The 18,080-nt window shown below is 35.4% G+C and overlaps 2 protein-coding genes and 1 non-coding gene across 4 annotated transcripts; all 3 read left to right on the top strand.

Moving 5' to 3' along the window:
- Positions 1-2,709: 2,709 nt before the first annotated feature.
- LOC141604853 (fluoride export protein 1-like) lies at positions 2,710-7,940 on the top strand. 2 transcript variants are annotated; one of them, XM_074423396.1, is made up of 8 exons: positions 2,710-2,869; positions 3,444-3,493; positions 4,724-5,146; positions 5,237-5,326; positions 5,494-5,592; positions 5,704-5,896; positions 6,013-6,419; positions 7,031-7,940. In XM_074423396.1, the coding sequence occupies exons 3-8, from the start codon at positions 4,733-4,735 to the stop codon at positions 7,247-7,249; spliced, it is 1,422 nt and encodes a 473-aa protein (XP_074279497.1). In that variant the 5' UTR covers positions 2,710-2,869; positions 3,444-3,493; positions 4,724-4,732; the 3' UTR covers positions 7,250-7,940. The 2 variants fall into 2 exon arrangements, with proteins under 2 accessions (XP_074279497.1, XP_074279498.1); XM_074423397.1 differs by lacking the exon at positions 2,710-2,869 and adding an exon at positions 3,056-3,077.
- Positions 7,941-8,368: 428 nt separating this feature from the next.
- On the top strand, positions 8,369-8,440 carry TRNAM-CAU (transfer RNA methionine (anticodon CAU)). Its single transcript has one exon. It is a non-coding gene; the product is annotated as a tRNA-Met (tRNA).
- Positions 8,441-13,951: 5,511 nt separating this feature from the next.
- Positions 13,952-17,513, top strand: LOC141607045 (sucrose transport protein-like). The gene is made up of 4 exons (XM_074426420.1): positions 13,952-15,382; positions 16,640-16,703; positions 16,816-16,859; positions 17,151-17,513. The coding sequence occupies exons 1-4, from the start codon at positions 14,069-14,071 to the stop codon at positions 17,319-17,321; spliced, it is 1,593 nt and encodes a 530-aa protein (XP_074282521.1). The 5' UTR covers positions 13,952-14,068; the 3' UTR covers positions 17,322-17,513.
- Positions 17,514-18,080: the final 567 nt, after the last annotated feature.

Here is an 18,080-nt window from a genome sequence, read left to right as displayed (position 1 = left end):
TGGTTAGTGTGCTGGTTGCATTACCATTTTATGAATAAGACTAACCCATTTACAGAAGGTCCAACTAAAATAATTAATATATTTGTATAAAAATATTTTATTTTAATAACCTAATATTATATTTTGATAACTTGCACTTTTAAATATTTTCGAGTTCATCCTAAGATATTGAGTTATCAAAATAAAATTAAAATGTAAATATAATTAACTATTAAGTGTAGGCTATTCTCTTATTGGGTCAGTCCTATGTTATAGGATGGTCCTATAGGAGAGTTGTTGTAATTATTATGTGCTTAATTAAAATGAAAGATGGGCTGAATTGGTATGAAAATGCAAATCTTTAAACTAGACGTGATGGTTAAATTTAGCTAATTATGGTTATTTCTTTTTAAAAAAAAAAAACTACTTTAGGTTATTTAGAATTGGGGTTTAAAGCACGGTTTTTTTCCAAATCGAACTCTAACTGCTCAAAGAGCCCGGACCTGAACTGAGCTCAAGCTTAGCATTTAGAGCTGATTTCAAGATCGCTCGAGTTTGAACTCTTATTGGCTTTTTGACATCCCTACCAACAAGTCGACAACACTAAAAAATCATTAACATTATTACCTTTGTTTCATTTATATCACATCTAAACTAACACATATCGGATACTACTACCACTATCCAACCACTCAATAATCGACCACCTTTACGTTATCCCGAATAGTAAATCGCCGAACTTCCGACGTCCAGTGTAATACCACATGTTAGTTTAATCAGATCTTAAGGGAATAAAAGAGATTCATTGGTGAAACTCAATGATTAATGCTTAAAAAGAGTGAAAGTATTATTCATTTCATAAAGTGCACTTTCGTTTATAATGCCCCGTGCAAAAAAAAAAAAAAAACTCCACAGTTAAAAAGCTTACGGGGAGAAGTCTTATGAAAGTGAGAACCTAATAAGTTTTCGGGATGCATTACTATTGTCAAAATGCGCTAAAAATAAATTTTGTTGTTTGTGTGTCAAGTATACAACCTAGACCTACCGGGTATAACCACTCCCGATCTATATTTGGGCTATGGTCTTACATCTAACCTCACCCCACTCCCCAACCACAACCTTCTCACCGCCTCTCTTAAACCCATTATAACCATCGTACAATCCGCCATCGACGCAAAACCGAGAAACACTTTCATACGACCTCAAAGTAAGGAGCTTGCACATCAACAACTACTTTTATTTGACGATAAAAGGATTAATAAACAATTACCACATAGCGGAATTCGAGTTCAGCACACCAATAATGATGGTTATCAAATACAAGTTGTAGCAATTTGAGGTAAGAAATATGGAATTTCGGAAAATGCTTGGTTTTCTGAGGACACTCAAGAAATGTATGGAAGAACAACAAAGTGGTCTTCAATAATTCATTCGTTATCAGCATCATTACTCATGACTGTGCAATGGGCTTTACAACGCAACCATTCAGAAACTATCTTTCTCATACCTTCTCAACAACTTGTTGAAACTCTTAATCAGGAAGCTAATATTCCGGTGTATATTTGCATTATAATAGACTAAATTAAAGAGTATAGTCACACGTTTAATAAGTGTTGTTTTCGCTTTTATAACTGCAATGAGGTTAGAATTGCCCACAACTTAGCAACTATTTAATCTAAATGTACTATTCATATATTCGTAACTCGGTATAAAAGTAGTAATGGGACCCTCCTTCGAGCGTCATTGTTGGACTCCTCCCCTGGTTTTGGGTTAGCTAAGAGGATTAGAAACTCCTTCCCCTATTGGATTGTTGGTGGACCAGGGTGCGGAAATGTTTGTACTGTCAAATGTAATGCTGCTTGGAGGGATGATAGAAGTGCTGACATGGGGTGGTGTTTATTGGATGGTAATGGGATCTTGGGAATCGCTCACGCATTTCGTTTTCGTTTTCTTCTTCGCATGCACGCGGAAGGACACGCACTATCATGGCACTCAAATGGGCCTTGGAGGAGAGGTACCTTCATGTTAGACTTGTTACGAATTTTCTTAACTTGGTTTTGCAGGTTGCGGGAGCGGAGAAGCAGATTGCATCTATCAACTGCATTATCCATGAAATTAAGTCTATTGCGTCTCATTTTCATTGTTGCTCTCTTAGTTTCTGTTCTAGGAGAGTGAATATGATAACTCATAATCTTACTCAGGGAGCTCTTATGTAAGTTATGCTATTTGTTGCTGTAAAAAAAAATATATATATATAAATGAATCGCTTTATTATTGTGAAAAAAAAAAAAAAAAATCATCCACGTTCATTGATCGACAATCGACAAATGTGAAATACCAAACACCACATTCGTTAACCTGATTTACGAATTTCCACAAAAAAAACAGCCTACAACGTTAGCATTCGTTGAACCTAAACACTGAAGTAACACATGGGTTGACTTGATGTAGTAATGGGACCCATTGCTCGTATGACCACAATTTCCTTGATTCCTTCGTACCAAATCAATAATAAATCCTTAGCCACGAGAAAAAAAAAAAAAAAAAAAAAAGACGTACCATTTTTAGATTAAAATGAGCTAAGTCTGTCTAGACAAGATTATTGTTCTGCTAGTTCCTTAGAATTGTGTTTTATATAAAGTCAAAGCTGGAAAATTTCTGAAAAATTTTAATCTAAGTTTTAGGCAAGAAGTTTGATAGGGTCTATGTCCGTCAGAAATAAGAATTTGTTCAGCTTAATTTACGGTCAAAGTACTGTTTCTGAGTCCGCTTGAAAATAAATTGGAGGGAGTACAACTTATCTCTCCGTCTCCCTTTCGTTTGTCAGTCCGCGGCTCCGCCATTGAAGCTTCTTGCCTAAACAACCATCCCTATCTAACTTCCCGCCACGGTAACTACTTTTCCCGCCTTTTTTTTACCTCTGTTTTTCACCCTTCCAATTCAACTCTCACCTGATCCTCATATTATTTCATCCACATTCACGAAACCCTAGTATTTCCGATTAATTTACAATCTTCAAACATCTTCGTCGATCTTACATACATCAACGAATTTCGGATTTTTCTTATATGAGACGGTCTCACAATAAGCTACTTTAGGTAGTCTTTCAATTTCATATTTTTCTCTCTCTTTTCAATTTGTTTTTATTGTTTTAATTATATTACGTTATCACATGACTTTCTTATATGAGACGGTGATAACCTTACAATGAGACTTCTCACATAATATGTACTCCATTTATCCCGATCATTTGTTTGAGTGATATTTTAATCAAAAGTAAACAAATAATCCGGATGGATGAGTAATTTATTTGATTTCATTTCACATGATTTCGTCTTATATTACGTCTCAAGTTATCTTAATGTGAGACGATCTCACAATAAACTTCGTGTTTTTTTAGTAATGCTTTCTTTCTCTACCTTATAAAGTTCAATTTAATCGATTTTTTTAATTTTATTTTGCAGGTTACTTTTTGCTACGCTTTGATCTTCAGTGGAATCGTCCAAATTTGGAGGTTACTTTTTGCTACACTTTTAAAGGCAAAGTGAATTTTTGTTTGTGTTTGATTTGGCTTTTGATATGTTGTTAGTGGAGAATACAAAATCAATTCAACAACGTATTGTTTACTTTCTTCTATATTAGACTGCTACAGTGTGATAATTGAAGTTAGGTGTTGAATTTATTGCAACCTCGTATTCATTTGTTAATTGGTATTGTAATTATTGTGCAAGATCGTTTTTATGGTTGTCATTTGTTAATAGTTTAAATATATGTTTAAGTGTGACCATTCAAAAGTCGTCTTATGTTGTAAGATGGTTTTATTCGACAATTTGTGTATGACAATATATACGGAGTAAGATGGTTGTACTTCGAATAGCGGCCTTACAATACATGCTATAGTTCATTTAGTGTTAGTAATAAATGAGGTGCACAAGCACTGTAATACTGTATTATGCCTGTCTAAGTGTTCAACATGATAATTTGTTGGTGTATGATTGATTGTATATCAGCTAATTTTTAAGATGGTTAGCATTTGTTTGAATTCTGCCTTTGAATTTAATAAATTTGACGGCCAAATGATTATATCTATATGTTTGTATCTCGATTAATTTCACAGTTGCGTTTCTTGTTAACTGACCACAAACCATTTTTGGGTCAGAGATGCTGTCGTTGTTTTGTTGTTGTGCTGCTTAAATGGTTTCTATGTCGTAGAGTTATTAAATTTTATGTTCAACAACTTGATTGTGTGATTGCATCTTTCCTTTGTTGTTTTTCCGATGTATTTCTTGTAGAACCTACACATACAAAACTTATATGACGGTTTGCCATTTTGGGATAGGTTTTAAAATTTTGTATGAAGGCGAAGTATTAAAGAACTGTACATATTATGAGACTTGGCAGGTAGCCTTGTGTTTAGGCATCTCACTAGCTAACCCGGAAGTTGTAGTTATGCGGCCTATGGTAGGGTAATGAGGAATTGGATGTATAGAGTCTTTTCTTTTTGTATAAATCACAATATGGTATTTAACAGATGACCCTTGAAGGAAATTGCGTTTACCACATCAATTCCTTGCCTATATAAATAAATATTACAGTTTTTTTTGATAAATCAAAATTTTAGCCTTAAATATCTTGCAGTCTTTACACAGTAATCGTAAAACCTTGTTCTTTGTATACTTTCAATAAGGTGTACTTCATGTGCTAGAATATCGATCTGATTTGTTGAACTTTGTCTTTCTTCCAGTGAAATAAAATGGCAACCGCTGACTCTGTTCAGAAAAGTGCACCTTCTGATGCGAATGACTCGTCCGTCAACAGTGATCATGTAACCTTCAGCATTCCAGTCTCTACAGATCATGTAGAAGTTCCTGGTCAAATAAGGATAAACACTTCAGTAGAACAAACAGGCAGCAATGGCTCTTCTAGGAGAAGATTTCTAACGGGTTCTTTTCACCCTCAGCTGGATGAGGACGAGGAAAATGAAATTGTTTCGCAAGCCGGTGATAGTGGGGATAGAGCACTTAGCAGAAGAGGAAGTAAGAGGGGAAGCGGCCGAGTATACGCTAATGAAGAGGTTGTGTTTCCTATTACAGTCTCTCAAGTGACACCATTTAGCTCTGATGTAGTGAATACAATTTCCAAAGATGCCGACCCACTTATGGAACTGGTAAGAAAGTATCCGTACAAAACAACTAGGATAACCACATGAATGACATGTTAACAGACGCTTAAGAGGATTGTTGCTTATAAATAACAGGAGGAGAAGGAGAAGGAGAAGAAAGAGCTGCCACCGTCATTTGAATACATTTCCTACCTCATACATCTAGCTGTTTTTGGGATTCTTGGGGTAATTTTTCAACACCGTTTTCTGGCTTTAATAATCCGTGATGTATTTATATCTTATATTCACTCTCTTATGTTTATCACTCTTGATGTTGAACATTGGATTGTGGTGACCTAGCTTTCGTGGAATCACTGGAATATGTAACTTGACTTGCGGTTTGGTAATTGCAGGTCCTTACCAGGTATCTACTACAGAAATTGTTTGGCCCCAGTGTTGCAGGTGTGACTAGTGACAGTAGCATTTTGTATCTCGATCTTCCATCAAATATGGTAACGTTAACCTCCTCATATGGCCGGCGGCCGCATAGTCATTTGATTTTAGATGAGTACAGGCTTACACACGTGATTTAGCTCGTACTTTTGGTTTGGCCATCTTTGTAGGTTGGTTCTTTCTTAATGGGATGGCTAGGGGTTGTATTCAAGAGCAACATAGCTCGTTTCTCAGATCAACTTGCAATTGGACTTTCAACTGGTTATCTGGGGAGTCTCACCACTTTCAGCGGATGGAATCAGAAGATGCTCGACCTTAGTGTTCATGGTCATTGGGTTTCTGCTGTGCTTGGCTTTTTCTTAGGTACCAGTTATTAGTTCAATTATTTTTGTTATTTTGGCAGTCTTGCTAAAGAATATTTAAATGTGATGGAAGTTTGTTATTTTTATGAATTTTAGTTCACCTGTGATTACTTTCAGGGTTGATTCTCGCCGCTGGTTCCATTAGCCTTGGTATTGAGACTGCTGAAGGATTTAGGTGGCTTCTAAGGAGGATTGGAAAACGTTGGGGTTTCAAGAAGTGGAGAGTAAACAGGTTTAAGTGTAACCTTGTAGTTCTCTTGGTGTTGGTGCTGATGTGGGCTGGCTTGTGGACAACAAGCGGGATTTTGGAGAAGGAAAAATTCAGAGATGGTGGCAGTGGAGCGCAACTTTGGTTGGCCTGTTTTGTTGGCCCATTAGGGGTTTGGATGAGGTGGTGGCTTGCTCGATTAAATGGACGAGGAGTGGGAACATCAGGTTTATGGAAGTGGGTCCCATTCGGGACTCTGATTGCCAATGTGTCTGCAGCTTGCGTGATGGCAGCGCTAGCTACTCTCAAGAAAGCGGTAAGGTTTAGCATTGTTTTACTTAGCTGTTAGAGTAATATCGGGTTCTTGACTCAGCTGGCTTGCTAAATATTATCAGGAAGCTATCCTCTCGTCAATCCATCTCATTTGCTGTTCCTCATAGAGTCATAGGATCACTAATACGGACTTCTTGTGTATATACACGCGCTATAGATCCTTGATTGAATGTTTTCTTGCTTGAAAAGAACTCTTCTTGAAGACCGTCTGTCCAGTAGAGTTTTGTTATCTTTTGCTCAATGCTTTTTTTTTTTTTGGTACTGATCATGGATATCCCTGGCAATGGCTGGGGCAGTTTCCTTGTGTATAGAATAAATTAATGGGTAGACGACCTTTACACCTCTTTTCACTTCAGTTTCGTTCACAAGTGAGAAAATCGAACCCCTGACCAACTGTTTAAGTGTTGAGAACCGTCATTGCTCGACCAACCAATTTTGTTAATTAGCCCAACGTGTGATGGAAGTACTGCTGAAGCTATCGGTAGCACAATTGCGAAAGGAAAGTTAAAACCTAGCATAACTCGTGTAAATTTGTGATATGTGAGCTACTCGTCTGGTTGATTGGATTATTGTTGACATCTGTGTTTGTTGCAGGTTAATACGAAGGACTGTGAAACAGTTGCCACAGGCATCCAGTTCGGTCTAATGGGCTGTTTGAGCACCGTCTCAACTTTAATGGCAGAGTTTAATGCACTGAGAAAGAGCAGTCATCCCTGGAGAGCATATGCATATGCATCCATGACGATTGGAATCTCATTCGGTCTGGGAACCTTGATATACTCCGTCCCTGTGTGGACCAAGGGATACAATTAGACCAGACAATCTGACCGTAACCAAGCCTACTAAAATTAATAGCCATGACCTAGAACGACCGGAAAATGACAAGATGAACCTGCAAAAACTGCCAAAAACTGTCCAAACCCAAATTGACTCGTACCTGAAATGATCCAAGAGCACCTCACTGGAAATGACTCGAACATGTGATAACCCGATTGGAATGTTTCGTTTGCCAGTTCTGGTCTTCTGGATATGCTGCGATTTCGTTATCTCTAAATAGTGATCATTTTGATTAAATCTTCTCCCTTGCCCTTGGTTGGTTCACTGTAGCAACTAATCATAGTGGTGCAAACCGATTGTGATGAAAGCTCCTGGGAATTTCTCAGTGTAGATTGAGTTCCGTTAAACTGGAGTTTCTGGTGTATCAGTGCCGTCTTAATAATCTTGTTTATTGAAGGTGGCGATTAGGCACATATGTGTCTCCCTTGATACTGCTGATGAGGAGTTGGCCTGAGCTCGTTTTGCTGACAATGTTGCTGCGATTCTTCAAATAATGTGTCGTAAAAGCTAGCTTAGGTAATTTTGTATCTTTTATGTATATTTGGCCGAGACGCGGGCAAACGATTATGTGAAGTGTAATTATTGGTTATCCTATGAGGAGAAAAACAGGTGCTTGTTATGTAAAAAGTGGACCTTTTGTTATGTTAAGAACCTAAAATTGGAAGATATAATATCCGCAATGCCTTCTTGCCTGCACACACGAAGTCACGGACAGACACATTTGTAGAGTTAACAGGGAAACGAGGCATACGTTGAGCCGCTTGGTTTCCATTTTCTGTCACAAAACTAAAGTCGACATATTCAAAGGAATTAGCTAAATGAAAGCATCTCTAGCAGCGCTACTGAAATAACTAGGCGGAATTTCTTGACCCGAGTACCGAAATGAGGCTTCGAAATTTGCGGGATCCATTGAGGCATTGGAGTAATATTGTTGATGGTGAGTATTGAAATGAGGTACTTATGACGGTTGTAGTCTCCGAGTGAATTATCAACAAAAAAAAGAAAACAAATATGATGTGCCCGACTATGCGCATTTAATATATTCGACTTTTACATAAGAAGATAAATAAATAAACCATCGAAATTAATCACCAAATCAGAGTGGCGCAGCGGAAGCGTGGTGGGCCCATAACCCACAGGTCCCAGGATCGAAACCTGGCTCTGATATATAGAGAAAGCTTCCCGCCTTTTTTTTAACTAATTTTTCTACAATTATTTTTCCTGTGCTATAAATCATTAAATAACGGCAAAGTATAGGATTAGTTCATTAGTTTAGTAAATGATCTTGCTAGTTTTCGTCAATATTTAATTTTTGTACTGACCATGTAGACGTCTTTTACGAGTTAAGGAAGTGTCTAATATACCATCATTTGCACATTTTCTTCAAGGGTTTAAATAACCGATTTAATGGTGACAAATTTGAAACCGAATCCTTATTACGCTCTCAAGAGAAAACAACTTTTGAATGAGCCATGTCATAAAATCTATGATAAAAATTGGGTCGAGAAAATATCTATAATACGTAGAAATCAAGTTTCCCTTTTATTGCTTACGTACAAAAGATTAATAAGATTATTCTAAATTAAAATGTAATATGGAGTGATATGAGAAGGTCGTTCATTTGGGATTATTGTTGTGAATTGAACCTAGATTCGTCCCTGCCTAAGTCCACAGTTCAATTCAATATTCGAACAAAATGAATGGCCTACGCGAGTTTAAAAACATACATTAATACATCATACATGGTATCTCTTATAAAAAATTAGGATAATCTTTTTTCCATTTGAAAAAAGTTAACAATATTATGTATGTAAAATTATCTTATACAAGTATACAATAATGTTTATCTTATACAAGTATATACTCTTTTGTCTTTCCTTAATTTTATTCCCATTTAAAAATAATGCATGATTTTAGGTTACATCCTCTTTCTATAAAAGCTGGAGCATTTAGAGAAATGCTATTGGCTCCTTATTTTCAGGGATCTAATTTTTTTTTTTGCTTGCTGATGTACCCCACGCCCACTATCTGATTTAATTACTCTCTTTGATTTCAGCCAATTATTTTGATTCCTAATTTACACAATTCAAAAGTAGGAACTCTTAAAATAATTACAAATATTATAAATTTATAAATTACAAAAATGAACAAATTATCACATTTCTAAATTTAAATTCTAAAAATACGGGAACTCCTCTTTCTAAACTTTTACTGTAAACAAAACATTAAAAATAATTTTAAACTATAGCCTAAATACCAAAAATATAAAAGTAAATGAGAAAAGAGAAAAGCCCAAAAAAATCATGGAAACAAACGATGTGAAAAAAATTTTAAAAACTATTTGTGCGGGAAAATAATGATCATATCATCAATTAAAACTAAAATCGATGAGAGTAACAGTACTATACAAACAAAAAAACGAAAATATCATTTGATTAAAAAAAAGGAATGAATATTAAATTTTAATTCATGGTAAAAATTAAAAAACTAAGAATAAATGCTATTAAATTTTATGGTATCCCTATATACCTCTAAAGCCAGGCGGACGGATAGGAAGACCGTGAAATTTATTAGTGACACGAAGTTACTGTAAAACAATCTACTATAAAAAACTGAGTTGGATTTTGAAAATTTTAATAGAATTAATAAGACGAGGGAGGAGTAGATTTGATGAGGGAAGAGTAGATTAGATGAGGGAGAGAGAAAGGGAAGTGGCGGAAGATTAGTTGAGAGGCTCAAATGATGTATTAGGTCCAATAGGATGATTGGGAATATATAATATAACTCATAAATGATTAAACCGACCTAAGTGATATATAGGTTCTCTTAATAAGTATAAGCATCACGTGTTTTACTAGGCTCGGGCTGATTTGTGATATTTTTGTTTGATTTGGTTGGTATTTGGGATGATGCTAGACTGTCAAATTTTGACCTTATCTGTAAACTCGACGCGGCCCATTTTTTCAGGGTCAAGACCCGAAAATTTCGACCCGACGACCCATTTGACCCGAACCCGAAATGACCCGTTATTTTAAGGTTGAGACCCGATCCGAACGGGTCGACCCGTTGATCAAAAAGGTAAATCAAGAATTTTATTAAAATATAAATATTTATATATTATATTTGAAAATATAGTTAAAAAAATTATTTCTTTATTACTTAAAAATACAAACATAATTAAAAATTTAATTTTATATAACTTTTATAATATTTAATAATAAAATAATTATTAAAAGCTTTATTTTAATAATTATGTTAATGACTCATTATAATTAATGTAAACATTGAATATGATTAAATATTGATTTTAAATATGTTTTACATTTTTTAAAAAAAAAATATTTTTTTGAACAAAAAAATCCTTAAAAAGGGCGTTAGAAATTATTTCTTGACCCGTATTCTGACTCTAACCCGACCCGACCCGGCCCGCCCGACCCGTTTGACAGGTCTAGATAATGCAACATTGGTATTTGGACTAATTTAGTTACGTGTTAGACCGTTTATGCGATATTTAATTGAACCTTTACTTTAGTTAATTTAATCTTTATAAACATAATTATAGAAAGGTTTTTTTTTTTTGCAAGAAAGGCACATCCTCCATATATTCATCCACTTGGGGAACAAAGAAGGAATAGTATCTTACAAAGAGTGACCTCTAACTAGCATAATTTAGACTTCCCAAGATATCATCACTATGGATCTCATACTTATACAACATCCTAACACTGACAACATATTGAATATGTCTTAGCAAGACACCAACAACCATTTCCTTATCTCGAAAAATTCTGGAGTTTCTTTCCAACCAAATGGAGTAGACAACAGCAGTCAGGCAACAACGGAAAATCCTCATTTTCCAATGTTTCTGAGTCTTTCTCTGAGTACTCCACCTAAGTTTCTGCCACAAGTTGGCAGTACGCCCTGGAGTCTTTATCCAATTCATCAAACCCTTCCAAATGCTGGCAGAGTACGAGCATTTAAAGAATAAGTGTCTATGAGTCTCATTAGCATTCTTGCATAGGATACATCAGTTGACTAAGTGAATCCCTCGAGTACCAAGGGAGTCCACAGTAGGGAGCTTGAACTGTGCAGCAAGCGAGCTAATGAAGCTATGTTTAGGAATAGCAGTAGAGTTCCAAATAACCCTACTCCATTTGACCCGAGGATACCTCATTCTCAAAATGTCATACATTTTTGCCACCTGATAAGTATCACCTTGAGCACAGCTATGAAGCAAAGCTTGAGCCTCAACAATATCCCCAGCAGTTTGAACTAGAAGATCTCTTACATGTAAGAGCCCCTTCCAGCTTTCAGAATGGCGAGGTTTGGAAATAGTGGTCCAGATGTTATCATCCTTAACATGGTATTGTGTATTCCATTGAACCCAAACAGAGTCAGCATTCTCAGTCATTCTCCAAAGCCACTTCCCCACGTTAGCTTTATTCCAGGAAAGAATCTCCTTGATATTAAACCCTCCCTCATCACAAGGGCAACAGCAAGAAGACCAACTTTTCATATAGAGCTTATGAGAAGTATCCTGGACATTCCATAAATAGTCTCGACAACATTGATTTAAGATTTTTAGGATAGTCTTAGGCAAGAGCATGATGGAAGTCCAGTAGTTCTCTAGCCCAAAGAAAATAGAGTTCAAAAGTTGAAGCCTACCAGCATAGGAAAGGAGTTTTGTAGTCCAGTGGTGTATAGCATCTTTCACTTTGCACAAAAGCTCATCATACATACCAGGACTGAGCTTACCATCATGCAAGGGTAAACCCAGGTACTTAAATGGCAAAGAACCCTCTATGTATCCAGTCTGAGCCATTATTCCTTCTTAACAGCAGCTGTCACCCCACCAAAGTAGATATTAGTCTTATCAGCATTAGCTCCAGACACTTTACCAAATGCTTCCAAGGTGAGTGCAACAGCCATGGCAGAAGGGATATCACCACGAACAAAAACCATGAGGTCATCAGCAAATATGAGATGAGTAAGAGACAACCTAGCACACTTAGGATGAAAGGACACCTGAGGCTTGTTACACAAGTTCCTGAGGCTTCTAGATAGGATTTCCATACCAAGCACAAAAAGATATGGAGAAAGTGGATCCCCCTGTCTAAGTCCAGCCTGTCCTTGAAAAAATCTTGCATTGCTCCCGTTAATCCTCAGAGTAAACCAGGTAGTGCTAATACATCCCATAATCCAATTAGTAAACTGCTCAGGAAAATTGAGGCAAAGAAGCATGCTCCTTATGAAGGTCCACTGGACAGAGTCAAAGACTTTCTTGATGTCCACCTTAATCAAACTCCTAGGTGAACAGTTTTTATTACTATATCATTTGATCAAGGCCTGTGACACCATAATATTTTCATGAATGTATCTCCCATGGACAAAAGCAGCTTGCTCCTGGCCAACCAAATGCTTCAAGAAAGGTTTCATTCTGTTGACCAGGATCTTATAATTATAGAAAGGTTAACCATACAACACTAACGTGATATTATACTATGTATATATTTATAAATTAAGTTCATTATTGAATAAGCAACAAGAAATCTTATTAGAAAGAAATCGCGAGTATTTGTTCAATATATATTCATTGTAACAAAACTCTTGAATATCTATTTACTTTTTTTTTGGAAGGATTGAATACCTAATTACTTAGTATAGCAATTGAACAATTATTCATGTCTATATGTACAATTTGAAAACATGAAAATTATATGTTGCATAGTTATACGATGTATCGTTCAAATACTAAAAATTAATATTACACCTAAGTATAAAAGGATCAGCAAACAAATATTGAATAACATAATAGAAAAGGTAACCCGTGCATTTTGTGCACGGGCATAAAACTAGTTAAACGGAAACTGCCACCCTTTTCTCTCAATTAAGTAGCAAAATTAATGGATAAGAGAATAAAAGGCCATAGAAAAAGGGATAAAATACATTTTCCATTATTCTTCATGTCTTTGTAACGTAGATTTTTGATAGAGAATAATCCAACTTACCAAACATAGGCTCGTAATAATTTTATTTCACGTTTTACCTTAAGCAGTAAAAGATGGATGAACATTTTTTCATCCTCGTGTCGGAATTTAGCAATAGCGTGGCGTATTATTATAGGGTTTTAGAAATAGTTAATAGTTTAAGTTATCCGGGAAGGATATTCAGATAAAATTATTTCACTCGATCTCCTTTCGTCTAAATTATTTATTAATTATCCGGGATGGATAATTCAGACAAAATCATTTCATTAACGATCAAAAACATCAATTATCACGTAAATCGGAATATTTATCACGGGTCGTCGTTATCTTGACGAATTTTAAAAAAAAATTAAATTAAAAAAACAAAAGCAGAAAGTAAATCAAACATAAAATCAGTAAACTCAATCAAATCCATAGAATTTGAACACTTTACTCTAAAATTTCCAAATTTTTATTTTCTTGTAGGAAAAGACATACATTTGACTATTTCTCTCCCTAATTAACTTTCATTTCCTTAATTTCATGAATCATGGAGTATTTAATTAAAAGTAATTAAAAGTCATTAATAATGCATTAACGATCAAAACAATGGATTATCACATAATTCTGAATATTTATCACGGGTCATCGTTATCCTGTCGAGCTTTAAAAAAAATTCCAAATTAATATTTTCTTGTAGGAAAAGATATTTGACTATTTTTCACTCTAATTAACTCCTCCGTATATAATCCTCCTCACCAAACACAATTTTTCACATCAAACACACTCACAATTTTCCCTTTCAAAATACTAAAAAAAAAAAAAAACTATGACAAAAGATATGAAAAATGGCGACACAAAAAATCCTATGGATTCTTCTCTTCATATAGAGAAGAACCCGAACCCGACTCTAGCCGAGACTGAACCAAGTTCGCTATTGAAGCTAGGTATCGTAGCTTCAATAGCGGCCGGTGTTCAATTCGGATGGGCATTACAATTGTCTTTACTAACTCCATACATTCAACTCCTAGGCATTCCTCATAAATGGTCATCCTACATGTGGCTATGTGGGCCCATCTCTGGTATGTTAGTCCAACCAACAGTGGGTTACTATAGTGACCGTTGCACGTCCCGGTTCGGCCGTCGACGTCCTTTTATTGTCACCGGGGCCGCTTTGGTCGCTGTCGCCGTGTTCCTTATTGGGTACGCGGCTGACATTGGACATGCGACCGGCGACCCTGAAGGTAACATGGCAAAACCTAGAGCCATAGCGATTTTTATTATCGGGTTTTGGATTTTGGATGTCGCTAATAATACTTTGCAGGGCCCATGTAGAGCTATGCTTGCTGACTTGGCGGCCGGGTCTCAGTCTAAGACCCGTACCGCCAACTCATTATTTTCTTTTTTCATGGCAGTAGGAAATGTCCTAGGATACGCTGCTGGAGCCTACCGAAACTTATACAAAGTATTTCCGTTTACGCGAACCGCAGCGTGTGATATTTCTTGTGCGAATTTAAAATCATGTTTTTTTATCTCCATAACAATGTTACTAATTTTAACCGTTATCGCTATGGTTCTCGTAAAAGAACGTCAATTCTCGCTTGACGAAGTCGAGATAGAGGAGGCTAGGTTAAAAGCCTCCCAAGGTGGGTGCGCCGGACGACTCCCATTCTTTAGCGAGTTATTCGGCGCACTAAAGGACTTACAACGTCCAATGTGGATTTTACTCCTGGTGACGTGTCTAAATTGGGTCGCGTGGTTTCCGTTTCTTCTTTTCGATACCGATTGGATGGGTAAAGAAGTGTACGGAGGTAATCCAGGCAATGATGCAGCAAAAGCAAAAGCGTATGAAATGGGTGTACACGCGGGTTCATTAGGGCTTATGATACAAGCTGTTGTATTAGGTGTTATGTCACTTGGTATTGAAGGGCTAGCACGTATACTCGGGGGTGCTAAGCGATTATGGGGTATTGTTAATATTATACTAGCCATTGGTTTATTAATGATGATTTGGGTTACTAAATCTGCTGAGCATTTCCGAGCCACTCACCATTTGGCTGGTGTCGCTGGCCCACCGCCACCATCGTCGTCTATTAAAGCTGGTGCTTTGGCTATCTTTGGTGTTCTTGGAATCCCTCTTGCGGTAATTTTATTATTCGAATTTTATTTAATTTATTTATGCTTATGTCTTATTTATTTATTTATTTTTTCTGTGGTATATTTTTAATTAAAGGTAATAAATGATCGGGATAAAAAAAATGTTGGTTCATCGATCACACAATTTATGTTAGGTCCGTCCGCATCCGACCATGACCCTCATTTAATTATTTCTGATCGTTTAAAATTTAATTTTGACCTTTTTGACAAAACATTTTGATAATTTTTTCATTTTTTTTTTTTGGATTTTTAGTGATTATGAGGTTAGTTGGTTTTTGGATAGGTGTGATCATTATTATTATTTTTTATTACGTTAGTTTAAATTTGGGAAAAAAATAATTGATACTAGTTTTATTTTGGTAAAAAATAATTGATATTTTTGGTGGAGATATGAAGTCGAAGTAAAAGGGGAATATTAGTTATAAGTTGCTAAAAATTTGTTCATGAGTATGATACGATAACATTAAATATTCTGCATAAAAATATGTGAACTATTCAATACTCGTATATAATTGTAAACCAAAAGGTACACTATATATAAGAAGGAAAATGAGTTGGCGTCACCGGCACGGTGACACCTATTCTCAGCGCCACCCGGTGACGCCCAATAACACGAACAAGTAACAAATTAGCATGTAAAAAGAAATATTTGAGTCTCATCCACCACATAATGAGCTCATTAAAGTGTAATTTGATATGATTAATATGAATAACCAGTCAACTTGTTCATAACAAATTAGCATGAAAAAGAAGTCTCTTATAATTGGACGTTTTCTTATACTTGGTCCAAGTAGTCCAAATAACAGCCGTTTTTTACGTTTTTTATATGACCAAATTAAAATTAAAATAAATAATATTATCAGTCAGTTAAGTGACCATCAGTGTTGAATCTTAGTTTGAAAACATTCAATTAATTAATCATATATAGATAGATAGCTAAATTGAGTTCTCGATAATGATTGAATATTAAGATTTCGAGAGAGTAGATCGTATATCTCTGTCTCGTTTATAAATATATATATTTTTGAGAGTCTCGTAATAATCCACGACACTCAATTAGAATTTGTGCTTACAAAAGCTTTTTTGTTTAGTGAAAATTGAAAAGTTGTTTTGTAGGAGAAACTATAAATTTCTGACTATATATAATACAAATTAAATTAATAGAATAGTATTATTTTATCTTTTATATATTCAGCCAATTTGTAACAAACAATTTTGACATTATTTTTTTCATTGGTCATAGATCACTTTCAGTATTCCGTTCGCCTTGGCATCAATCTTTTCAGCATCTTCGGGTTCAGGACAAGGTATAAACTAATCTACGTATCATATTCTCTCGGGAATGAATTTTCGATCCAATAAATTATTTATCTTGAATTGAAACTGGAAATAATATTTTTTTTGCCAATTATTTTACAGGTTTGTCACTTGGAGTTTTGAACCTTGCAATTGTTTTTCCTCAGGTGAGTCTTGAAACTCGTGAACACAAATTACTTATGGTGGAGCCTTAAATAAGTCGGGGACCTATTTAATTACTCTTGATATCGATCCGTAAATAATAAAATGAGGTCTTAAGAAATTGTATATTCAAATAACTAATATAATATAATGATCAGATATTGATCATGGTCAAGTCAACACCGTGAACTCTTAAAATGAAAAGAGTACTCGTATATAATTTTATGTATTTTCTATAAATTAAAAAAATTCAATATACGTGGAAAATAAATTTGTAAAAATATGTGGTTTTGCAGATGTTTGTTTCGGTAACAAGTGGGCCATTGGACTCATTATTTGGCGGTGGCAATTTGCCGGCATTGGTGGCGGGAGCCGTGGCAGCAGTCATAAGCGCCGTTCTCTCATTTACGATATTACCCTCGCCTCCTCCTGAAACCCAACTCGGTGGCTCCATGGGTGGTCATTAAAACCTTGTTTAAAATAAAACTAGTTAGTTTTAAAACCCGTTAAAAATCAGGATACTATTTTTGGGTTCTCTTTTATATTCTTCAAGCGTCAAAATCATTTTATTGATAATTTGATATACATATACGATAAACTTTTATTTACTCATTCTCTTGGATTTGTATTAGGTACTCCCTCCTTTTTTTTCATTTCTGTATGCTTGTTTTTGGTACAATTGCTTTTGTTTTTGGTACAATTGTTTTAGCATAATGACTAATGAATTAGGTATGTATGGAGTGTCCTTTCTAACTTCACAAATTCTCATTTAAGAAGATATCCGTTTTAAGCTTATTACTGATGTAGGAGTCGAACATGCGACTTACACCAACAATTTCCCATAACTTATTGCTACACTACATGGACCTTATTGATTTTTTTGCTTTTCATTTTAATTTTATCATTGACGAATAGAGGATGCAGATGCATCTACTGTATCCCCGTAGATACGCCCCTGGTTTGCAGGAAGACTTACTGTTCTAACATAAGTTGTCTAATACATTAACAGTTACACATTTTTCCCGGGTTTTAAGTAACTGGTTAAAATGTTAAATGATGACGAGTTTCAGTCCGAACCCTTTTATAATCCTCTTAAGAAAAACAAGTTTTGAGTACCCATGCAATAATCCTTGATAAATAATCCATAGAATAATAATTCTTAGTTTAACACTTAATAGATAACTTATCTCCATGCCTTAATAATAGTAATCCCTCCGAACATTTTC

This window comes from Silene latifolia, chromosome 10 (assembly GCF_048544455.1).
Source record: "Silene latifolia isolate original U9 population chromosome 10, ASM4854445v1, whole genome shotgun sequence".
Classification (NCBI taxonomy): Eukaryota; Viridiplantae; Streptophyta; class Magnoliopsida; order Caryophyllales; family Caryophyllaceae; genus Silene; species Silene latifolia.
The sequence above is the reverse complement of the archived record's forward strand: the minus strand, read 5'-3'. Positions and strand labels throughout refer to the sequence as shown.